The 26,753-nt window shown below is 41.5% G+C and overlaps 1 protein-coding gene across 1 annotated transcript in view; it reads right to left on the bottom strand.

Annotated features, from left to right (window-relative positions):
* Nucleotides 1-26,753, bottom strand: part of LOC121859638 (probable G-protein coupled receptor 158) — a 91,976-nt gene that overhangs the window by 21,251 nt on the left and 43,972 nt on the right. The window contains exons 5-6 of the mRNA XM_042356572.1: nt 12,053-12,211; nt 11,034-11,159 (exon numbers count right to left, since the gene is read on the bottom strand). Of these exons, the coding sequence (XP_042212506.1) occupies nt 11,034-11,159; nt 12,053-12,211 (285 nt within the window). The remainder of the gene's footprint in view (nt 1-11,033; nt 11,160-12,052; nt 12,212-26,753) is intronic.

The following is a 26,753-nucleotide window of genomic DNA, read 5'->3' as shown; positions in this document are numbered from 1 at the left end:
ACTGGAGCAGGTTCAGATACATTCAGGAGCTAGTGCATGCGCAGTACTTGCCAACAGTGTGTAACAGAGACGTGATAGAGTGAGCAAGCGGCTAACGAGCCGATCAGTGGTAAAGAGGATAAAAGTAAAATTGAAAATAAAAAGTAAATCAACTCATAATCAACTATCTGAACATATGTAGTGTTTTGTTTCAGAAACATTTATAGAATGTTTGAAATAATATCCATTACATATCTAGAAGGTAAATACATCCATATGTAATCCAATATGGATGTTAGTTTTGTATTATATATATAGTATTACAATGGTAATGCTTAAATATAAGAATGTAGAAACATTTGTGAATATGTGACTCCGTTTTCCAGCTCTTCCTGAGTTTTGCATACTGCAAACAATGGGAACTCTCATCCTTTTGCAGCTGTCAACTCTTAATAGCTTTAATGTCAATACATTTAGTGTGCGAAATAAACACTGAACATTACTGTAGAAAAACAATAAAAAATAATTGTTCATTGTGAAATATCACAAGTATACATGTTACAATTAGTAATCTTTTAACTCCACTCTAAAACCTAACGCATGTGGATTTAGTATTAGGTCTGCTAATAATCATTGAAGTACACTATTAACTAGTCCACTGTCGCTGCCGCAACCTCCTTGTATATTTTCAAGTTATCTTTAACACTTCATATATGAGTACAGTATTGTTATTGAACTCGAATTATCCGTATTATTGTTACCTATCGCCATCACATTCTTAACGACACCAGTACGGTATTCGGACATTTTGTTAAGTCATTCCCCACCCCAAACCCTTCTTCCCATTTTGCCCCTCTCCCCTGGTCCCCCTGATAAACACTCTGGTGCTACTTCTGAGACCGAGACTCTTAGAAGTCAAGACAATGATTAGAATCAATTGAAATTTAAAACATTTATTTATATAGCTGTGCATAAAAGGAGTTTCTAGGAAATTTTTGAATAAAGATTAGAGTCTCAACTAATATAAACGGAAAGTTACGAACCACTCTCGCCGCTTTCTAGCCTCCACCGCTGGCTACCTGTGGACAGGTCGCATATATAGAAGCAGTAGATACATCACAAGTGCCGTCGAATAACCACTAGCCAATCTCCAGCAATTTCCCGACAATCGGCATCAGTGTACAAACAAAACAACAGGGTATGTATTTAACACTGGACGTCACACTTCGAATATACAGTCAGTACACTACCAGTGTACAATTCCTTAGTCTTTTCACTTTATATCACTCACAACAATTCCACAATCTTGCACAACAATTATCTTTAGCTGCCACTAGGCTTGACTTCACACTCTGGGCAGAAACAGGACTCCTTTGATGATGATGAAGAGATAGAGAGAAGAGACCCGTTTGCCCTGAAGATAGAAGGTGGCGTAGGAGGAAGGTAAAGTTAGGAAGTGGGAAATAAAGTGGGAGATTTGATGGCAGATGGGCTATCCACCTCGTGGGGACGGGGTTGTCTTCCACGAAAAGCATTCCCACAGGTCCACTCTGGCAAGGGAAGACAAGCTAAACTAAGATAAGCTTAGGTAGTTTGTGGTGTTGGGGTGGGGGACGGAGGGGGCTCCAGGTACTTGTGTGTGTCTGTTAGGTTATCCCCATCTTTTCATTTACTACTTTTGTGTATCTTATTTCATTGGGTATATATTGCCTCTGGTTCTGTGCCGTCGTCTATTATGATCTTTGGCCACCAGCTGTGTGTTGTGGTAATGTCTTCTTGCATTAGTTGTTGTAATATGGGGTCTTCCAGTCCTTGTAGCTTTTCCCATATTGCTGATGCTTGATTGTACGTTCTGCTGTTGATTGTGGTTAGGTTATGTTCTGTGTGTAGTTCGCTGGCAGTTTTTGTTTATGGTGGTATGAGTTTTGCTGCTCTTCTGAGGGCTACGTTTTATACTGCCTGTATTTTGAGTTTATTTGTTTTTGTTGTAGTGTTGAGTGGAATTGGGGGATATTTTCAGGTATGGTCTGACTAGTTCTTTATAAAGGTGTAGTTGTATATTTGTGTTTAAGTTTACGGAATCTTCTGAGTTTAGTTAGTTGGGTCTTGGCTATTGCGATTCTTTCTTTGATATATGGGAGTATGCCGCTTCTTATAATTTTGAGGCCAAGGAGTTTCCCATTTTCAGCATATGGTATATTTTGGTTGTTGACAAAGATGGGGTAGGGTCTGGGTTTTGCTACAAGATTTATCTTCAGTTTTTGCATGTTTGTTTTGATTTCCTCTTTCCTTTCGTAATTATTAATGATTTCGATTTCTCTGCCTGTTCTGGTTGCCATCATTTGTTTTGATTTCCCTGGGTATTGTATGATTTGAGTTACGTCGTCTGTGTATGCTTTGTACTCTGAGTTTCTTGGTTTGGGCATGTCCGGTGTATATATGGTGCATAGTGTTGGTGATATGTTGCTGCCTTGGGGTTCTCCACTATGTCGGGTGATATTTTGTCCTATGTACAGTAGTTGTTGATGATGAGTTTGGCTTGTCTGTTGTCGTGAAAGTTGCAGAGGAGAGCCGTGATGTTGGGTGGCATGTTAAGTTGGATGATCTTATATTTAAGCCCTTCATGCCATACTTTATCGAAGGCTTTGCTGACATCTCTAAGTACTATGTTGCACTGTTATCTGTTGCTGGCTGCATTTGCGATAGATTCGTATATTAAGGCTATTGCAGTGTTGGTGCCTCGGTTTTTCCTGAAGCTGTGTTGTCTCTGGTTGTATTTATCTTCATACTCTAGGTGGTTTCTTAGTCTCTGGTTTATTATTTTTTCCAGGATTTTGCCAGGTGTTTCGAGGAGTGAGATGGGTCTGTAGTTTTCTGCCTGTGTTGGACTCTTCCCTTGTTTTGGAATGAGTCTTATTTTGGCCATTTTCAATTTTAATGGGAAAAATCTGACTGCTATTGATGCACTGTAGATATCTGCAAGCTGTTTGATCATTGGTGGCGGTATATTTTGCAATGCGGTTTTGTTTATTTGACGAATTGCAGGTGATATATTCTTGAAGCTGGCAATTGTCTTTGATGTCATGTGTGGATATTTGAGTTATTAATGGGTTGTTGTTGTCTAGCTTATTGAGTTTGATTGTCCTGTAGTGTTTCCATTTGTCTGTGTTTTGGTTCAGGTGTGTTCTCACCACCTGTTCTGTTTCTTTGCAGAAGTTTTTGTTGGCCTCATCCGTGAATTGTTAAATGCCGTTTCAAAATATTCTAAATATTGGTTCTTTAAGTTTTGGTTCTGAGATCTTTTTGCCGTTCTTGTCTCTAGGGTAACTGTTTTCTGCTAAGTTGGTTCTCATGAGATGTTTAACTTTGGTCCAGAAGGCTTTTGGGTCTTTGTAGTCTACTTGTGTGTTGGTAATCAGTTGATTCCATTTTTCATTGTGTAAGCATTGTGTAGGCTCCAACCGTGTGTTTTTCTGATTCGTATAGGTTGGTGAATCTGGTTTGGATCACCTTTTCCTCATGCTTTAGTTGTGTATATGGTAGTGTGGGATATATTGTTATTCATGGCGTTGTGATTTTTGTGTACTACGTTTCTAAGGCTATATCGATTTCGTTTGTGTTTTTGTTGTGGTGTAGTATTGTGTCGTCGGAGTTGAGGCTGTTTTAAAAATTTCTCAGTTTGAATGAGTATCTTAGTATCAAGAGAACTTGCATTGGCTATGTGGAGAAAGTTGCTATTATGGGTAAGTGGTCACTGGTGCTGGTGGATCCAGGTTTTATGTGTGTGTGTGTGTGTGTGTGTGTGTGTGTGTGTGTGTGTGTGTAAATGGTGGTGTCTGTTGGTCAGAATTAAGTCGGGTTTCCCCGAGTTACCCGTTGTTATAAATGTTTGCAAGTCTGGGCCGAGGTGTGTAGTACTGCCTTGTTCGATTAGGATACGCAGAATTTCTTCAGCTGGATTTCTGTTGTGGTGCTCAAGGGTTGTGTGTCGAGCATTCAAATCGCCAAGGAAGTATGCCGGGCTATCTCGTCTGGTTAGTTTTAGAAGGTCTCCTGTCGGAAATATTGGTCTTCTGAATGGTAGGTATGATGTTCATATTGTTATTGGTCCTTTGGTGGTGTTTGTTTCTAATGCCAGGAAGTTTCTTTGGAAGTTATCAATTATTTCGTTCAATTCTGCCTTTCGCTACCAGCAACTATTTTGGAGCTTCTATTACTTATAACTTGTAATTGCTATTGCTATCCCGTCAAGGAGTCCTTCGTTGATGTTTCTTCGGTAGACGTGGTAATTAAATATTTAGATTTTTTCATTGTTTATTCGTCCGCGTGCGTAGATAAGAATGATGTCTGGGTCTATTGTGTTGTATATGTTAATGAGTTCTGTTTTTCTCGCCTGAGTCCAGGCATTGTCTATAATGATCTGTTTTGTATAGTCGTGGATCCCGGGAACTTGGTGCAGGTTGTTTGCTGGCTCGTGTTTCTCCTGTCGAGTGTCTGTGTCTTTCTTCCTTTAGTCCCGCTCTGATTTTCTTGTATTTAGTTACCTCTACCCTTTCAATTCTGTTGTATTTGGTACCTATTCTTCCTCCCCTAATTAATGTTTCTATGTGGGCTTCTTTTACCCAGGCATCTTCATAAGTAAATTTGACTGTGCCTTCCTTGATCTCGTGCACATGTCTATCATTTGAAATTGTAACTTGTGTGTTGACTGAGTAGAAATGGATGCCGATCTCCTCGCCTAGGTCTGCTGCCTGCATTCTGGTTGTTGAGGATGGGGGGGGGGGGCACGATGGCCAGTGGGGATGTCTCTTCTTGCTTTCCCTTTGGTAGGATCAGCTTTGGCGGTTTGTGGTTTCTCTGTCTGCTGAGTTGTGTTTTCTGATAATTTGTGGTGTGGTGTGATTGGTTGGCTGATGGGATCTATTTCCGTCAGGTTTTCTTCTCCGACAGCTTTGGTTGTTTGCTCCTGAATCTTAGTTATTCCCAGGTTGCTCTCGGTAATAATTTTGAAAATTTCTGTTGAAGGGGCATCGTCTGGGAACTTCACCTCCGGGATATTATTAACAGTGAACTGGGAAACACCCCAACGCAAAATTTCACGCCTGCTGAATTAACATTTTAAACTTCCTGAAGTAAAGTTTGACCGTGTTCAACGCGTCGGGAAACCCAACTCCTCCCGTCCCCGCGACATCATAACAAAATTCTCACCCCCCCTCTGACCGTGACAAAGTGTTTTATCAACGAAGATCTCTGCCCAGGTACGACTAAAGCCCATCTACAGCAAATGGACCAGTTTAAAGAAGCCAGGAAACAAGGGTAGCACGTGACGTTGTCATAAAACCCTTGTTGTGAGGGATCGGGCAAGTGGGCACCCGCCCACTCACCCACCTGCTGTACCAACCCCCCCAAGCCCCTCGAGAATCCCCTCCCCACTGAGGGGGAACCAGCCACTGTCGCTATCACCTGAGGAGTTCCCCCCCTGCGGGCCAACTCAAGTACTACACGTCTACCCTTTGTGGTGGAAACCAGCAGCCCTCAAAACCGAGTGACAGAAGCACCTCCCACTCCATCTGGGAATCACCCTCAACAGTACCGGTCATACTAATGCTGTTGGTTGTAGCACTTGTGAGTACGTTACCCCTCCACTATTATAGTTTTCACAGATCTTACTTTTTCACAACTCAGTGACCCTGAGTTTTTACTGTTCCTTAATCAGTATCAATGATCCCATAATGAATATGCTAGTGTCATTCCCTTAGATGTGCTAGATCGTATGTGTTACACCTCCTTTACCCATGGTGTCGACACAATACTCCCTCATATCGATCCTGATGCCTTTCTACAAAACTCACTGAGTTACACCAACCCCAACTATAACTATTACTTCCCTGACTCTCCCGAGTTTAGTTCTAGTCTCCTACTACCTCATTCCTTCTCCTTGATTGGCCATAACATCAGCAGTATTCCCCTTCATCTAGATACCTTATTAGATCAGTGTTTATCTTCTATTACCCACAAATTTGATGTACTTGGGTTATGTGAGACCAAACTCACTAACGATATTGACCATTTGTATAACATTCCTAATTATAATAGACACTGCGTCAACACGTCACGACCCAGTGGTGGTGTCGCCCTATATGCTGATATCAAGTATAACACTTCTGTAAGAGATGATTTAAAGGGTCAGGAGGAGTACATGAAGAGTGTTTTCATTGAATTACGTAACGACACAGGAAATATCCGAGTAGGAGTAATCTACAGAAGACCCCACACTAATGTAAGGAATTTTCTTGATAAATTTTTGGAGCTTATCACTATCATAAGTTCAGAGAGGAAACATTCCTACATTACATGGGATTTTAACCCTGACCTATTAAAATCAGAAACCGACACTCAGTATTAGACCTTCTTGCTACCTGTCATTCTAAACTCTTCTTCAACACTATAACCAAACCCGCTAGAGTAACTGCCACCTCTGCCACTGTGATAGATCATATCTGGACTAACAACACTCCTAACAATCTTGCAAGTGGAATTATTTATAACAATATCTCAGATCACTTCCCAGTTTTTGCCAAGTATAAAACAGTCACAAGGCCTGAAAGGTCTAGTAGAGTCTCGATACAATACAGAGACTACTGCACCGACAACATGCTCCTTTTTGAAAACAACCTAATGAATACTAACTGGGATCTTGTCTGTGCCTCCGACTACCCTAACGTGAACAGCTCTCTTGTATCTTCAATGCCTGCTTTGATAAATGCTTCCCGCTCAAGACTAAGTCAGTGAAAACTGTATCCATTTCCTATATCACAAGCGAAATTAAGATAATGATAAAAGAAAAACACAAACTCTAAAGGAAATTTCCAAAAAGACCCACAACTTTCGGTGATGCTTACCGAAGTATCAGAAATAGAGTAACTCAAGCAGTTAGAAATGTCAGACGTAGCTATCATACAAATAAGCTCCATTCAGCATCAGGCGACAGTAAGAAAACCTGGAATGTCATACATTCTATTCAGAACAGGAACACTCAGCCTTCGGCCCCCCACTCAGCTTTTATGATAAGTGATTCAGCTGTCACGGAACCCTCCCCCGTTGCCAACCACTTCAATGAATATTTTATTAATGTAGGCAAAAATCTTGCAGAGAGCATACCTGATCACCATGATGAATTTAGAGCCTACCTGCAAAACAGACAGCAAAATGAGTTGTTCTTATCACCTATCACAGCAGATGAAATACTGGCCATCATAAAAATGTCCAAAAATGCAGCGGCGGACGAAGGCAATATACCAATGAGCATCATTAAGAAAGTAGCCCACTTTTTACTACCTGTTCTCCTACTCATTTGTAACTCCTACTTGAGTAGTGGTGTCTTTCTGGATAAAATGAAGATTGCTAAAGCTCACCCAGCATATAAAAAATCTGGGGACAAAGGTCTCTTCAAGAATTACCGCCCCAATATCAGTCCTCCCAGCCTTGAATAAGATACTGGAAAAGCTAGCATGTAGTAGACTAAATTCCTTCTGTAATACCAATAACATTTTTACAGACTCCCACTTTGGATTTAGAGCTAGAAGGTTCGACTGAGAGTGCTCTGCTATCCTTTACTAATGACATCTTAAATTCCTTTGATGACAGTCAGTTCACAGTCGGTATATTCTTGGACCTCTCTAAAGCCTTCGATGCTGTCGCCCATACCATCCTCCTTTGAAACCTTGAACATTACAGCGTTAGGGGCCTGTCCCACAGTTGGTTTACCTCATATCTGTCCAACAGGATGCAGTATGTCTACTATAATAATCACCAATCTGATTCCTCGCCAATCTTGCATGGCGTACCCCAAGGTTCCATTCCCGGTCCAGTACTGTTTTTGTTGTACGTAAACGACATAGTCCACGCCAGCACATTCATAAAATACAACTTACTGCAGACGATAGTAATCTATGCCAGCAACACAGACCTCCATTCCTTGATGGGAACTATAAACACTGAATTGACTAAAGTCAGGACCTAGGTAATACGTAATAAACTGACCATAAACCTTGAGAAAGCCCACTACACGATCTTTCACAGACGGAAAAACTTACCCCCAGACTTGGACCCCGTGTACCTTGGTAATAAGGTCCTCAAACGCGAACAAATACTAAATTCCTCGGAGTTATTATTGATGAGAAACTTAACTGGAGAAACCACATACAACCCATTCACAATAAAGTCAATAAACAGTGCGGTATCATGTATTACACGCGACAGTCACTCACTCTCACAGCAAAGAAAGAAATCTATCTTGATCTTGTTTACGAACACCCGATACACTGTCACGCACTATGGGGGGGGGGCCTCTGGCTCTTCAAGAACACAATCTCTGGTTACTGCACAAAAGATAGTTGTATGGACAATGACCTACTTGAAAAAACAGATCACACAAACGAAAAATTTGCTATATTGAAAATGTTAAAATTCGAAGATATTAACGCCTACTGCTGTGCCCTCTTTGTTTACAAATCTATCAATCACTTGCGTGACAATAATTATTTCCAGTTCCGGAATAATCAGAGATACGACTTAAGGCACCCAGAGCTACTAAGACCACCCCCCATGCACTCCTCTCATTCCTAGACCTCCATAAAGTATCACGGTGTGAAGGTGTGGAACAACTTACCCCCATCCATCCTAGCAAAGACTACTCCTTTAAATCATCTCTTAAAAAATATGTATTGTCTAAGTATTAATATTTCTTGTAACACCTACTATATTTACAGTACTTGCTTTTATTGTACCATCAAAACCGTTTTATCGGAAAATATCATGTACTGTATATAGACAAGTAATTACCATTGCAATAAACATAATTGCCAACTAGACATAATCCTGACAGCTCTGTCCTCTTGGTCAACTTTATTACTGTACAACCCAGGTTGTACTGCTCCCCCATTATACTTATGTTTTTCAATTCCACTGTAATTTATGTATATATATATATATATATATATATATATATATATATATATATATATATATATATATATATATATATATATATATATATATATATAATAAATAAATAAAATAAATAAATATTAAAGTGATAACCGTGGTAACATTATGAGATGTTCTTATTACTCTTATTACCACCATGCTATTGTACTATTCCAGATGATACTAAATGTTGCATAATAGTTCCTTGAGATAAATGTACAGTATATATGAGGTGCCTAAAAGAGAGCTCAGGTTCTCAACTGGCTCAGCCATGTTAATATTGTTATTATTATCCACTCTGTATCTGTGTTTTTCTAGCTTAATAAACTGTTTCAATTCAATTCAATTCAAAACATTTCCCTGATCGTTTTTCTGAAGGATCCTGGCTTTGCGACGTTGTTGATGTGTGTGTGGATAATAGTCGCTGGTATTGTGAATGGTAGTCCTTCACTCAGTTTCAGGTATGTAGGTTGTATGGAGTTTTTTCTTTAGTTTTCTCTAAGACTTTGGTAGTTGTGTCTTGCAGTTTTGTTGGGGTCCGTTTCTATTTACTTATTTACTCTTTCCTTTTTTTTTCAATTTCTTAATGATCTCTCTTCTTATGGGGCAACTTGCTGCCAGTGTTCTGTGGTCCTCATTACAATTCAGGCACTTGGGGTTGTCTTTGTTGCAGCATTTTCTGCTGCCTTCGCCGTGATAGGACTTCTCTCCAGACCCTTCACCGCCAAAGCCAGCCAGCTTTTGTCTCAAACTGTTGACGACCGGAACGTAAACGACCACCTCACTGATCATCACTCGCCGCCACTCAGCACTACTTAAACGCTTGGGAAGCTTGTTCCAAACAACTCCCTTTCTGTGTCGCCAGCAATGCTCAGGTGTTATCTGTAATGGCTTCCTGCAGCGGATTTGGGCCCCGATCCCACTGGTGTTACTTGCCCCATTTCTTTCTTTGTTCTTCCTTATTTTTCGCTCTGGCTTGGGGACCTGCACCATCGAGGTGTATTCGTCCTTGGGTCCCCCCTGTAACTGTTCACCTCCTTCCCATTAGTTTGTGAACACGAAAAGGGGTAGGAGCTGAGCCTTTCTGGGTAGCCGTGATCATGCGGGTTCACCTAGGAAAGGGGTCGCATTCCCGAATCCCCCCACCCCCTTGAATAGGTACACTAGCTCACGTCTATAAGTGAGCAGTCATTAACACTAGGGAAGTAGGAACCACTCTACGACTACGTGACCAGCAAGTGGCGGTGGGCAGTGTTGTAATTCCTTTGTTAGGTTGCTCTCCTAGAATAGGTAGGGTGTCTGTTACTTTTATTAATCTGCAACAGGACTGATGACGTGGATAACGACCAGGACTGAATGACGAGGACAACTGGAAACAGGATCCGGGTACGCTCCCTCCTGGGGGGGGGGGGGGTGTATCCGAAAAACACAAGGAGGAACTTGGCACATTAAACACCGCCTTGATAGAAGCAAAGGACTCGTTCGTAGTCCTATGCCTTCAAGAAAAGGATGTAGATAACATGCTCGCCGCCGATGCAGTCAAGAAACTAAAGGGAGAAAACTTCGAAATCGTAATACCACTACAACACCGTGCCAAGAAATTCATAGTCATAAAAAGGGTAGACAGGAATATATTAAAGGAAACTCCAAATTACATAGCCACGAATATTGAAGAAAAGAACCCCTGGGCAAGAGTCGAGGAGGGGGTGCTGATGCCCAGGACTCCTACCATGATGAAAGTCAGGTTTGCAGAGATCTCCATGGTTCAAAATGCTTTAGATAATAGACTATGCATCTCCCACTACCACCTAACAAAACAATAAATTGAACAAGAAGAGTTCCACCCAATAACACCGTGTTGGAACTGCTGCTAATACACCCATTTATCAGCAAACTGTGCCTAAAAAGTGACAGTTAGATTTTTACCTCCATGACACTGTTTACTCAGCAGGTTTAGCTCTGCATTATCACCATTGGTTTCATCCCTTATTAAATACATTACAGGTATATATGCTTGAAATACCAGAAAGAATACATTAGATAATTCTGAAACTATGTTGACTCACTTGTAGGGAGAACCTCCTGTGAGTTGCCTTGCGTCCTCCACGTCTCTTGGAGATGTGAGGATTGTCTTTCCGCATGGTCTTAGTTCGTAGAACCTCAAGTTGTGTGTAAACTCTCCTCAGCTCAGTCTAAAATCATGGGAACCAAAAGTAAACAAAAAAGAGAAAAACAATTAATCCCAATTCATGAATACAATATGAAAATTATCCAGCTACACTTGTTATGCTGGAGAAACTAAGTATAAGTATGATGACTGTAGGTAATGCTGGAGAAACTAAGTATAAGTATGATGACTGTAGGTAATGCTGGAGAAACTAAGTATAAGTATGATGACTGTAGGTAATGCTGGAGAAACTAAGTATAAGTATGATGACTGTAGGTTATCTGTGATAAATGTATAAACAGAAAACTGGAGTCATTCTTTGATTTCCAGTATCAACCTACTGTTCCCACACTATCTTCTCCCTGTTAACCTCTTCCCGACGTACCCATCACATTCACCACTGTTCCGACACTATCTCCTCCCTGCTAGTCTCTTCCCTATTACATTCACTACTGTTCCTACACTATCTCCTCCCTGCTAGTCTCTTCCCTATTACATTCACTACTGTTCCTACACTATCTCCTCCCTGCTAGTCTCTTCCCTATTACATTCACTACTGTTCCTACACTATCTCCTTCCTGCTAGCCTCTTCCCTCACTTCTGTTCCTGACACTATTCCTCCCTGCAGTCTCTTCCCTATTTAGCATTCACTACTGTTCCGACACTATCTCCTCCCTGCTAGTCTCTTCCCTATTACATTCACTACTGTTCCTACACTATCTCCTCCCTGCTAGTCTCTTCCCTATTACATTCACTACTGTTCCTACACTATCTCCTCCCTGCTAGTCTCTTCCCTATTACATTCACTACTGTTCCTACACTATCTCCTTCCTGCTAGCCTCGTCTCCATCACATTCACTACTGTTCCTACACTATCGCTTTCCCGCTAGCCTTGTCCCCATCACATTCACGACTCACCCTGATCTCTTCGGGGTCCATTTGACTAAGGTTGATATCGGAGGCCTCAAGATCACCATTAGTAAGAGCATCACAGTAGCGTGACTCCTGGGCACCTTCTGTGGTAGAGTAGGTCCTCCTGGGCAGGTCACGCCCCCCTCCACTACTAGCACACCACAGCTGTAACCAAAAATAAATATTTAGGTTCTTATAGGAATGAATTATATATATATATATATATATATATATATATATATATATATATATATATATATATATATATATATATATATATATATATATATATATATATATATATATATATATATATATATATATAAATATATATATACAGGTATACCAGCGGAATCGCCAGAGCTTCAGCACACTTACTCACATCAAGATTGGATAACACACCAGTGTTACGAGTGTCCGCCCTACGTTTCTGATCTGGGTATGAAATACGTTGGTTCGGTTGGTGTGTGGTTGGCTTGAGCAGTTACGCTCATTACTCGCCCACACTGACTGAGTCATCATTTAAGTATTAAATTTGTTTATTACATTGTGTATTTATTGTATTATGTTTGATTGTATGAGGTTTGTAAATAGGTTAGATAAGTGGAACTAATGTCAATAGGGTAATTTAGATAAAGTTTACGTTTTGGCCAATCGGGATATAATGCGTCAGTATTTGACGGTAGAGAGGTGACGTCGGTGACCTACTGTTACACTCTAGTAAGTCTAGGCACAGCTACTTTTAAGTAAAGAAGTATACTCTCTCTCTGGTGTTTTGGGAGTAAGCATTTGACTATTGAGATTTGTTTTGCTTGAAATTGATTTTGCGTGATCTTATTGGACCTTCAGTCCTTACTCCGCCACTTCCAAACATCGTGTCGTATAATAATGTCATTCATTTTATGCTATGTGCATATGTGGTTGTGAGAATAAGTTAATAATGTTCATATTTTTATTGACTTGTTTAGGCTTTGACCTGTTAACTTGACCTTTGTTGGGAAAACTTGGTGTCATGGTCACGTTGACTGCTAGTTTGTTTTAACTCTGTTGATTCTTTTTATACTACACGCCCGCAAAACATGAGTGGGTAGCTGGTTAGCTATCCCAAAGAAGAGACACGTTTTTCCCATTCGATTTATAGTCAGGATCCCTCCCAGTAAGTCCCGCCTTCGAACACAGTTGTCAATACGTTTTATTCCACTTTCTCCTGGCAAGCTCAATTTTGAATTAGTTTATGTAAATCAACTTAGTAATTCGCCAGACCTTTGTCAACTGAGGGTCACTTTTGAATAAGCAACAGTTGGTTTGTATGTAATTTCTGTCAGTGCGTGAGATAGCCACGTCCTGCAACTCGGGGGTATATAAACCACGGGACGGAAGATCAAGCCCCCCCTCCAGTGACGCTCCAACTTTGTTCCCAGGTATGTTAGACAAGTGTTCCCCGCCGATATAGCCATTCAGTTTGATTTAGTTAATTGTGTGAATATCAGTGTTCATGTTGTAACAGTAGAATTGTCATTCACCCAGGGTGAGAAATAATATAAAGTAAATGTCTGACGTTGACAGACGAGAGATTGTTTGTGATTGTCATCTCCTTTCCTGTGACGCTCCAACTTTGTTCCCAGATTCCAGGGTTTGCTTTTGAATATCCACCGGTTGTCCAGAGCCGGTGGATACCTAGCAGTGAGAAATATATGAATGATGGCGTTGATTCGACATGATTAACTTACCCCAAGTCCGCCTCGTGGGGCTGGACCCCAGACTGTCAACACATGTCGGAGTATAACCGACCACAACAGAGGTCATCAGTTGTTGAGTGTTCTACCCTGGAGCATTCCTGGCAGTTATGGTCCACTGTGTGTGTTGTATATGTTTGGGGATAATTAACTGGAAATAATTATCCCATGTTGGGTAGTGACTAGTGAACCCATGTGTAAGTTGTTGGTTTCAGTAGTAACGTGTTGTGTGTTGTGAGTGCATCTCATATGTACTAACAACAGTGTGAAGGTAACATGAAAGTTTGTCTGGTAATGTACTGTAATGCCATGTACCACCAGTTAGGTGTGAGAAGTAAAAGTATCCACGTGGGATTGCAGGTGAGTCCCTGTAATTTGTTGGTATCAGAATTAACGTGTTGTGTGTTGTGAGTGCATCTCATATGCACTACCAACAGTTACTGAAGTATCATATGTAAGCTGTCATTTGTCTATATGTAATGTGAGTAAAGTCAAGGAATTGATCCTTGTAACTGTAATGTAATGTAACACCAGTAAGGTTGTGTGTAGTAAGAGTACAGTATCTGAGTAAATTGCAGTTGAGTAAAGCCGAGGAGTTGCACCTTGGAGCTGTGTGTTAATGATATATTTTTCCCTACTTTGATTTCATATTAATAAACCGTTTCTTAGAGTATATCAGGGGTATTCATTTCCCCTCAGTATTTCACCTTTATTTCCGTCCAAGTGACTTGATATCAGAATTACAATATCCATGTGTCCTAGACCCTCGCCATGCTACCAAAAAGAACTGAGGTTATGTAGTAACCATTGAACTGAAGTAAGTAGAAAGAACAATTGAAGGAACTAAGACAAGAGAAGTATAAGTAAGACAGACGGGGAGCTTGTGTTAGGTTGAGTGAGAGAAGCCCCCCCCCCCCTTACATTGGGATTAAGAATCTAATAATAAATACTGATATATTTGAAAGACTTAAGTGATTTGTATTTATGTAACGATCTACCCTAGGTTCGTAACACCAGCAACCCTACGATTGGAGATCATAGGAAAGTTCATAGGTTCAGTAGGAGGAGTAGGAGGGTAGAGTTGGAATCGTCTAAGGTTGAGTTAGAGGAGAATAAGGTGCGAAAGAGATTGGCTTTATCTGAAGGAGATGTTGGTAATAGAGTTATCTGGTCGGAAAAGAGGAGGAAAAGAGAGAGTGCAGAAATTATTACAGATGTTTTTGGTTAAGGATCAGAAGGATTTACTAGAAGGATTTACTTAGCCCCACGAAGAATAGCCTTACAACGATTCCTAGAAGTAATGAAAGAGGAGTGGGTAACAGGAGAAGGAGATAGTTTCATAACTTGATACATCCTATCTCTCTCCCTACATGCAGGAGCGATTAAACCATGATTTTAACCCCAGCAAAGCTGTCAGCCAATAACGAGGCATCCCGAGTGGAAAAGCAACATTCATCCCAGGGAAAATCGGAGAAGAATTATCTAAAGAATTGCCAGTGTGCCCTCCGATTGTGCCTGCCATACTTGCCGTTTAGAGGGAGTGGGGGAAGAGTTCGCGCGCAATTTGATTTTATATAAGTAAGATTGTGATCAGAAGACCCAAAGGGGGCGGAAATTGAGTATGAATAGTGTGAGGGGTTAGAGGTAAAACAAAGATCAAGAATGTTAGTAAGTTGATCGTGTCGATCTGGAACACGTGTAGGGTGTTTAATTATTTGTTCCAGCTCATAAAGACGGAAAAAGAGAGTGCCTCGACTCTACCTGGGTCATCTCTTGAAGAGCCAAGCCACTCTCTGTGATGTACAGTACATTGAAATCCTCTAGGTAGAGGATAGCAACTACCCATGACAAGAAGTGAGAGTGTCAAAGAGTCCCATATAGTTGGTTGAGTTGGGAGAACAGTATAGGAAACAAAGAAAAATAGTTATAATTGGTAGAGATATTTGAGCCAGATGACATCATAACTAGGAGATTCAAGATCCGTGAGTCGAGCTATGGATGTACGTATGTTGCAGTAGGCACATACACCACACTTAGAAAAATTGGATGTGAGAATCTTGTGGCAGCTGTGGTTGTAGAAGAGTTGCCAATTCTTTAGCAACTTCTCATAATCTAAAATAATGATGAATAGTTTATTATAAAAATACAACCTTTCGTTTGTTTAATATGTATTCTGAGAGTGATACAGCTGAAAATAGATCAACCAATCACAATCACCATTACAAACAGCCTTGCTTTACCAAGCATTGCCAGCAACAGACCCAGGGTGGGGTCAGTGCAACTTTGGTTGGCTGTACATCATCCCTATAAATAGGTGTTGTAGAGCTGTTGTACAAGAACAGGAGAATCGAACCGGAGGAATGTGAGTTCAATATAGTCAGATATGACTCATTTACAAACCTTTCTCAAGCAATTTGTAGGGGTGTGGCTATGTATGCTAGGCAAGACCTTAGAGCCAGCCACGTGACGGTGTAGGGGGAGGATGTTTTTGAAGAATCAAAGTGGTGTAAAATGAAAGAAAATGGGAGAGACTTATTCATTGTCGGGTGTATCTACAGATCCCCAAATTGTAGCTTATTAAACCAAAGGAACTTAAAAGCCTTGATTAACAATGCAACGGCGCTCAACCCTTGCCACCTCCTTGTCTTGGGTGACTTTAACTATGGCGACATCGACTGGAACACCTAGCCCCGTTGGCACCAGTCACCACCTAATTTTCATAATTTTCTAGAAGAGAAAAATGAGCTACCTGAGGAAAGAGCCCTTTTATGTGATAAAAACTGGCTATTTGATTTGGCATTTTTAGTTGATGTTACCAGACATCTCAATGATCTAAATTTGAAACTGCAGGGCAAAAACAAATTGTTTCCTAGCTTAGTAAATGACATCAATGCATTCAAGATGAAATTAAAACTGTTCATCTCTCAGTTAGAAAATGAGGATTTGAGCCAGTTTCCGCACTTAAAAGAGCAGAGTGAATGTGCTGCTGATAATGGCAATTTGACAAAATATACTGAAAAAATCAAGTTATTGCAAGTCATTTGAAAGTCGTTTTCGTGATTTTGCTAAAGAAGAAGACTGCTTACTCGCATTTATAAACCCATTTTCACTTAGTGAACAAAAAATAATGAAGATGCCTAGTGACATACAAATGGAACTTATTGACTTGAAACAAATTCATTATTGAAAATGAAATTTGGTGAGCTTACCTCAGTCCCAAATGCTTCTGACATGATAAATTTCTGGCGATCATTACCCTGTGAAAATTTCCCAGAACTAAGAAAATTTGCCCAGAGTTATATATGTCGTTTCGGAACGACATATAGATGTGAACAAGCATTTCCATCCGTGAAATTGATTAAAAGCACAACGAGGTCGTGACTGACTGATTCAAATTTGAAGAATTCTCTGCTGCTCTCAGTCACAAATTTAACTCCAAACATTGAAAGACTGGCGAAATCAAAACAGACTCAAAAGTCTCATTAAAGGTAAGTAATGTTTATCTAGTTTATCAGATATTGTTTTTATATTTAATAATTTTATCATGTAAAAATGCTAATTATGTCTATAAACATATTTTTACAAGAAGTAGACGGGGGTACAAGAGTTGTATGGCGCATCTGAACTCGTGTGTGAACAAATTGACGCATGGTATGTAAAAGGTTGGCCACCCCTGCCACATAGGATGTTTGTGGAGTACATACTGCAGCCGCTTCAAGTATAGGACGTCCTACACCATTATAATTCATAATTTTCAATGCTAAAAAAATGCAAGAATACTTTTATTTTGTTTTGTGTTTTTCCAATAAAGGAGTTATGATGTTTTTATTTATAAAGTTTGATTTACCCTTCTGAAATAAATTTTGTCATATCCATGTATATGTTGAACAAGCAGAGGGACATTATGCATTTTTCAAATGTTTCACTTTCTTTCCCATTTACTCTTACTGTTGCCCTGCTGCTCGTATAGGATGCTTTTACTGTATGTAACAGCCTTCCTCCTACCTCATACACGTGCAATACCTCCCACAGTTCTTTTCTGTTCACCCTATCATACGTCACTCTATTAATCTACTATAACTAAATCAGTAAAATCATTTGCAAATAATAAAACCCAACAATCGCTTACGAAAACCAAGAAAAAAGGTGTAGATTAAAAAATGGTTATTTGTTGGTTTAAACCATGGATTAAACCACTGGGTTTAAACCATTGGTTTAAATCGACGAACCATACTTTGATCATGTAATTAGGGATAAGGGGATAACAGGGGCGGATCCAGGAATATCAAAAGGGGTCCAAGAAGTTGAGGGTGGGGGGAACATGGCGAGCATAGCGAGCTCACCCAGCTTGGGGGATGAGGGGTCGCATGACCCCCCCACCCCCTCCCTCCTCAACGATTCGCCCCTGGGTAATAATAGAACTATTAATGGGAAAAGTTGGGGGCTGTAGGGCCAGGGGAAGGCAGAGACTGGGGAGGACGAATGACATTAATAACTGGATCCCCAGAAAGATAAGAAATCTTGGAATATTAGTAAAAAACAGCTTGAAAATGTTCAGAGTGGAAGACGTGGTCGTCATCCCTCAGATATGAGGATGGTACTCTCATTAATGTTATATTTTATTTATTTCTAAGTTACACCAGAGAACTGAAATGATTTATTACGACTTTTATAGTTTCATTACATGAAACAAAAGCCATCTCACAGCTGACTGGCGACGTGTGTGATGTGGATTTCCACAGTATTATCTCTCACACACATACACACCTCCTCTATGTTCCATTGGTTTAATTGTGGCATTAACTGGTGTGTTATGCTCAGGCTAGTGTTATGAAAGTTTGTTGTTGTGTTATTATGAACATTTGTTACATTTTACAGTCAATATTTTGTTGTGTAAGAACCTGTCTCCACTTATATAATGGAATTATGGGAAAATTAGGCTACATATACGGAATTTTTATTTACGGCTATATTTTATGGAACCCAACCCTTCCCTACCTTGGGGATGACAATATAAACTGATAGATATTGGGTTAGGATCTTATATTGTTCCAAGTGATTATTGTTGCTTGAAGTATATGACATTTACTTCTCATATTCATTTTATTATATTTTCCCTCAACTCCAAAATGATGGGCAAGTGAAGTGTTGGTACAAGTGATGGTGAAGTGAAACCCTAAGAAAGCTATAAAGGCAATTAATTTAAAAACTAATTTTGAAATCCTACATAAATTTGATGAGGGAGCATGACTCGGTGATATCGACAAACATTATATCTTGCTGCCTCAACTGTGGCGAATATTCAGAATGATTAAGAAAAAACAAAGTGCAAAGTCAGTTACCCTTGTGACTGTCAAATTAATGTCACAGAATTGATCAACTGTTATGGAGGACACAGAACGATTCTTAGCATAATAGGTGTACGACGTGCACATGTGTGATGACTCTCTTATGATCATCTTAGATATTCATGAAAAGGCACATTAATTCCTTGAGGATTTTAATATGAGAAATGGGGTAAGGATAGGACCAAGTGGTGCTAGTGTTTCAACAGTGGCATTCATTACAAGCAGATGCTGGTTGAATAAGTTCAGCAGGAGGTAAAATATACACATCATCTAGATAGCTGGGGACGCTGCAGGTGGTGATAGAGAAGCTGCCTATGTGTACCTAACCACCCTTAAGCAAAGTATCACCAAAGGTGAATAATACAACCCAGAAATTCTTCAGTATCGTCAAGACTACCCTGTATTTGAAGATGCCATACAGGACCATTCTCTCCAATGTCGGCCCCAGGACACAAAGCCTCCAAAGGCTGAATTATCCCTTCTTCTAGGGGGCAATGCAACGGATAACTTCCAGCTGAAATCCCTGTTGATTCATCACTCAGAAAACCGGAGGGCACTTAGCAGGTTTGTGAAGGCTAATCTCCCAGTCAACTGACAGTCAAACAATAAATTTTGGACAACGGGAACTGTTTTCCAAGAATAATTTTCCAATTTCTTTTCCCCAATAGTAAAGACATATTACTTTCAGAAAAATTTCTCCCATAAAGCATTGCTTCTGGTTGACACCATCAATCTTTCAGATTTTTTTTACTCCCTTAGGGTGGAATTTTTATTAAAAAACACCACTTCTTTGATTCAACTAATGAATCAAGGGAATAATATCCACCTTCAAAGTTTACCTTAGATATACATTCCGGCAGTGGACAGTGATCAGAACATGTCAGTCCGTGATTTCTGGAAGACGCTTTAATATAATGGATGCCGTAGACAATACTGCCGAGTCGTGGAAAGGATTACCGGAATTAAATAAGAATGGAGAGGGAAGATATACGGTGGCCAGAGTGCATAAATAATATCACAGGCTTCTCCAGAAACGCTCCCGTTATGGCTGAAATTGTGGCCCTTACTTATCAAGCTGGTTTTGCCTATATAGAAGACACTAATATCAACGACTTGTTAGATTCACCTAAAGAAGAATTGAGTAATGAAACTTAATGTTAATACAATAAGAGCGAGCTGCTGAGAAGAATGAGAAAAAGAAGAAATGGTGTCTCAACTTTATTTAAAAACTAAAATTCTTTCTGAAAATTTCTCTTGAATTGGCAAGAGTTTGCAAAACTTTGTTGAAAAGAGACCATAATGATGAGAGAAGCATGGACGCACCTTTAAAAATGACCTCGTCTCGTCTCCTGCAAGGAACTGTACAAAGAAAAATAAATGCATACTAAAATGACCTTGACCTTTTTCTTCTTGTTTAAACATCTCAAGGGGGTACTACTCGATCGAATGCACATACTGTTATACCATTTCCAATAGAATAATAGGGTTGGTATTAACAACGTATAAGGGTGGACTTAACTATTTAATAATTAAAACACACAACACGGCAGCACTCCCACGACGCACGGCAGTACTCCCACAGCACACGGTAGGACTCCCACAGCACACGGCTCACGGCAGTTCTCCCACAGCACACACACACACAGCTCACGGCATGACTCCCACAGCACACACACAGCTCACGGCAGGACTCCCACACCACACGGCTCATTGCAGTACTCCTACAGCAAGCGGTTCACGGCAGGACACCCACAGCACACGGCAGTACTCCTACAGCACACGGCTCACGGCAGTACTCCTACAGCACACGGCTCACGGCAGTACAGCAGCTCACTCACGGCAGGACTCCCACACCACACGGCTCATTGCAGTACTCCTACAGCACGCGGTTCACGGCAGGACACCCACAGCACACGGCTCACGGCAGTACTCCTACAGCACACGGCTCACGGCAGTACTCCTACAGCACACGGCTCACGGCAGAACTCCTACAGCACACGGCTCACGGCAGTACTCTCACAGCACACACACAGCTCACGGTAGGACTCCAAAGCACTCACAGCTCACGGCAGGAGTCCCATAGCACACACAGGTCATGGCAGCAAGTGTTGACCGAGCCAGCCAGGAGTCAGACTGCCACGGGTGATGGTTTGCGGCTACTAGCTCACCTCCGTCGCACCACCTCATAGTCCCGTCTCGTTGGCCAGTCCAGTTATGACGCATGGTGACGTTAATTGACGTCAGTAATTGCTGCTTGAACCAGCCAACGAGTCCTAGCCAGCTGGTCCATAGTCATGGCATTGAATCTGCTAGATTGTCCAATTAACCAGGCCATTCACATATATTTATTATTTGGGTTTAAGTAACGAAACCCAACTGTAGTTCCTTGTTTTATTATAAAAGGATTGTATCTATAATTCCTGAGTGTAGATCGACAGTAAGTTCCATTATATATGAGTGAATGAGAAAGGGACGGCGTTTATGTAATATAAACGTTGTTCACGTCCTTACGATATAAGTTGCTGTGAGTGACTCATGAGTAGTGACCCATCGAGGGAGAACGGTATGGGTACGTCGTTCCCTCTCGAGGGGAGACGGGGCCATCCACTGCCGCTCTCAAATAACGTCTTCTCTAGTCAAGGATGTCAAACTACTGCTCGCTTCAGGTGGCCCAGAGAGCCGGCTACTTTTGCCTTTACTCAGCATAGTATGACGCAGCTTCCCGTGGGCACACCTTATCATGTGCATTGAACATGTCACCTCATAGTCAGTGGAAAGTTACAGGGTGGTGAATCTGAATATAATATCAGATGTATTGACCCATTTATAAAATATGTTCTGTTGATGAGACAGGGGCCCATTACATTGCTCGGTCACTTACCATCCGAGCTCCGTGAGGCCTAAATAATCTCACTGATTGCAGTACATCCTATACAACCCTAACCATGTTATAAACAGAGGTGTAGACACTAAGCTGGGGATTCTACTACTGTAGGGGTATTAGGTACTACAGGGGACCTATACTTTAATGCCTTTTGGGTTAAAATGTTATGAACAATTTTCATCTTGGATGACACTGACTGAAAACAGAAAAGAAACGTGATGTAAAACACAAACATTACTGCCAATATCAAAAGCAACATGACAGAAATAATCTTCGCCTATTACGTGTTTAAGAACGCACCTTCTGAGCAATGTACAACTTTTGCTACTGTCATCTTGCTAGATGAATGAGTGTGTGGTGCTTAAGACTCTTTCAACGAAACATTCATGTTTGCGGAGAGCAATGGTACTGAGTTGTGAAGGGTACTACACGGCATGGCTGAAAATTTAAGTCTGTGATACTTTTGTAGAACTATCATATCTTTATTTTAAGATGTGTCATCATCACTAGGGTGGGTGCTGGGGTGCTGGTAACTGGGAGTTGTTCACGAAATACGAAAGAATTTTGTTGACAGGATGTTGATAGATGAACAGTCACAACAACTGCAGTCACGTCCTGTCACACCCTGGGCAGTGAACGAATCATTTGCAGAAAATAATGTTAACTTCAGCTCACAGGATTGTTGCATTGGTGAATTCCTCATTCTGGTAATGGAGAGTACTCTTCAAAATTGCAGGTACTATCTTCCAACTATTGCTGCTGTAATCACGCTGTGAAAGTGTGGGGTTGAGGTCATGAGGTAGCTCTGACGCATGATCCGCCTTCCTCTTAATAGGATTGGTGGACAACACTTTCGATCTAGCGGTGAGCATAGGTTCAGAATGGCTCATAGCATTGTAGGAAACACCTTTAAATGTAATAGTATTATTACGTGGATGAACATCTATCATGTTCGTTTCAAGGGTTGGGAGACCAAGTAACCCGTCAGCCGGCAAATACTACTGAACTACATAAAAGTCCGCGTAGAAGGGAGAACCACGTCTTGAAAATCTGAGTGGTAACGTCACCATGCCATGAATGCTCAGCTGAGTACCTGATACTCCTTCGAGCTCAGCGTTACTAGGTCGCCATATGAAGTCTCGGTGAGGGAATTTACGTTGTAACTCTTGATAGGATGTCAAGGCCAATACATTAGCGCAAGCACCTGTGTCTATATCAAGAGCCAATCTGGTATTATCCACTCTCACTGGCACTGACAACACTTCAACTTTGCTTAGCGCCGCTACTAACGACGCCGCTATAGAAGTGCTGTGAGGAGGGGCAGGAAATACTGTGCCTATCCCTCTCCTCGCTGTAGTAAATGTAACACATATAACAATATCTTTGATTGCTACTGCATATTTACGTTTTATATATGTATATACAGTATATATATATATATATATATATATATATTATTCTTCTAAACCAGTATGCCACAGTAATTGGGAGAACATAATTCCTCTACCTTTACCAACTGTGTATATGGTGTTATGACTGTTAGTTGTAACAATCACTTGAGAAGCTATACAGTAGAGTTTCACTGTGTATAAAGTATTTTACTCTTTAAATACCTCTTACAGGGTAGAGCCCTCTGTAAAACGCGATCCTTCCAGGTGATATCTGAGGTGGGGTGGGTAGAGTAGGCGGTGGTTCGTCCTGGGATGGGTGCGCACGCCTCCTGCTCATTCCCTTGGTAACGAAAGATGAGGCTCAGCTAACCTTGACGACGGGCGAGTCCACTACAGGATAGGGGATGACCTCCACTGCTGAACAGATATGGATGATGGATGGATTTTTCGCTGTCTCCTCGCTGCTATGCCATTGCCGATGTAACTGCCGTGTGCCAAACCTTTTTAGTGTCGTATATATGGAGAACTGACTGATGATACCGGAACTGATGTAATCGACGCTCGCGACACCACAAAACTGTTCAGCTACTTGTGAAATACCAATTGTTAGTCCAAGTTATGAAACCTTTCTTCAACACTGCAACACTGTATGAGGAAAATGCTGAGTGGGGTCTCCTTCAACCGGCACAAACTGGATATTCACCAACAGGCTGTAATATATATATATTACAAATTCTGCACGTTTTGTATGTGACAGAGATAAGGAACACTCACTAAATATCGTCTCAATACGGGATATTGTTTCAAACACTCGGATTATGTAACGCGTCACTGTTGTGTGTTTTCTGGTTTTCACAAAAACACGGACGGTCTGATATGGCTACCAGTTTAACAATCCGTACACACTGCTTGCCACCTATATGAATCGGCTGGATTGTCCAATTAACCAGGCCGTTCACATATATTTATTATTTTGGTTTAAGTAACGAAACCCAACTGTAGTTCCTTGTTTTATTATAAAAGGATTGTATCTATAATTCCTGAGTGTAGATCGACCATAAGTTCCACTATATATGAGTGAATGAGAAAGGGATGGCGTTTTGTAAGGGCGGAAACGATCCTCCGGCTAGTTACCGCTGCTAACTCGCTCGTTTGCTGGTGCAGACGACCCTTGGGGTGGTTGGACGGAGGTGATAACGGCAGCGACTATCTCCGCCACGAGCAGATTCAACCCAGCCGCCATACCGTCAGTATCTAGCTACCCTGCTGTCCGTCAAATTCTGGCTGTGATCTCATCATAGGTCCTGGACTCGTGGGCTGTGTTCCCAGACCTTCACCTATCAACTGCCAACTCTCTGGTCATCTACCACTACCGCATACCACGACCATCAGTTCATCACATTCCGTCGGTGCCCCGGTGTTCTCCTGCCTTTTCAAGACGTTGCTGAGTGTGGAGCGAAGTGGACGCTTCCCTGCCCTGAGTGTGCATCACCGCGTTCCAGAACCTTCCCCCAGGGCCACTGCCGTAGGAAATATTTGTTCATTGTTTGATTCCATTAATTGCTGACTCCCCTTTATTGTTCGATTCTATCAATTGTTGACTCCATTTAATTGTTTGATTCAATTAATTGCTGACTCCCATTATTTGTTTGATTCCTTTAATTGTTTGCTTCCATTAATTGTTTGACTCCCGTAATTATTTGATGTTTGTTGAGTGGTGTCAGAGTTTTGTGTTATATTTTTATAGTAAAGAGATGCCAATCTCTAACGGTTGTTTGTTATTCCTCGGAAAACCATGGTCCTTGACTTTCCTTTATTAAGATCCTGATTAGCCTGGTAAGGGATTTCTATCCCTAAGTCCTAGGCCTTTACAAGTGGCGACCTTGCCAGGATTGTCTCTGACCTTTGGTTTCTGAGGTTTAACATTCGTTCCGGTGTTGTTGTAAGTCGCCGTGAGCGCGCCACCTTGCTGTCTGTGGCCCGGAAGCAAGTGTTGTTCAGTGGTTATCCCTTCCTTCTGTGTGCTAATTTTGTTGCTCTCCCTTGTACTTGGGAAGTTAATTAGTGTTGGTTGGGGTGCACTGTGGATGCTGTCATAGCATTTTTGTTGTTGTTTCACCTGGTGCGGTTTCGTTACCCTGAGGTGATTCAGCTGGGCTGGGTGCGGAACGAGGTTCCCTCCAGTCGGATCAAATCATTTACTGGTCTGATTGAGCCACTAGGTGAGTTACCTTTGGCTATTTGCGGGGTAAGTTGTTTGTTTTTCTCCTTTGTTCTTGGCCTTTTGGATCATTATGTCTACTTTTGAGGTGTGGAAAGATCAAGCGGTGGCCCTGGGTCTGACAGGTAATGACATTGGTCAGTATGTGGTCACCCAACAGAATGCCGAGAGAGAGGAACGTCAGAGAGAGAGAGAGGCACGTCAGAAAGAGAGAGAGGAACGTCAGAAAGAGAAAGAGAGAGAGGAAAGAGAGAGAGAGAGAGGAACGTCAGGAAAGAGAGAAAGAGAGTTCGAATTAGCTAAGTTGCAGGCAGAAAAGGACCTAGAACTGGCTAGGATTAATGCTTCAAGTAGACCAGCCTCCTCTGGCCATATACAGGACAATGTGGTAAAACCCAGCTTGCCTGTGTACCGTGAAGGAGAAGACATCGCCTCCTACCTTGTTAGGTTTGAGCGGGTAGCTGAGCTGCTTGGTGTAGCCCCAGATAGCTATGCTGTAAGGTTGGGTAGCCTACTGAGTGGTAAGCCGGTAGAAATTTACACGTCCCTGTCTGCCGACATCACCCGAGATTACCTCTTGTTGAAGCAAGCTCTCTTGCGAGGATTTTGCAAGACTTCTGACGGTTATCGTGCTGATTTCCGCAGAACGAAGATTAGAGCGGGAGAAACGTACCAGCAGTTTTCGATTCACCTGGGTCGTTTATTTCAACAATGGCTGGAGACATCAGGGGTTGAAGAAACCTTTGAGTCTCTCTCTAACTTCATGATATTAGATCAGTTTTTGTCTTCTCTACCTCCAGACTTGAGAATTTTCATCAAAGAACACCAGCCAGCGACGCTTGGAGAAGCTGTGCATCTTGCCGACAACTGGGCGTCTGCTCGCAACGCCTACCCCAAGTCTTCCCCTCCTGTGGTGAAGATTGCGAAGCCTCCGACTTCCAAGGAACCTTCCCCAGGAGTAGAGGGGAAAAGCTCACCAGCCGTGCGGTGCCACAACTGCGGAGAAATGGGGCACATTCGTTCTCGGTGTCCCAAGAATCCACGCGCCTTCAAGTCTACGGGCATTCGTCCGCCCAGCTTCGAGGTCGGGTTCTGTTTCGAAGACCGAAGCTGTCCCAGCTACTGTG

This window comes from Homarus americanus, unplaced genomic scaffold (assembly GCF_018991925.1).
Source record: "Homarus americanus isolate GMGI-L3 unplaced genomic scaffold, GMGI_Hamer_2.0 scaffold7626, whole genome shotgun sequence".
In the NCBI taxonomy this organism is placed as follows: domain Eukaryota; kingdom Metazoa; phylum Arthropoda; class Malacostraca; order Decapoda; family Nephropidae; genus Homarus; species Homarus americanus.
This window is presented reverse-complemented; position numbering and strand designations above follow the sequence as displayed.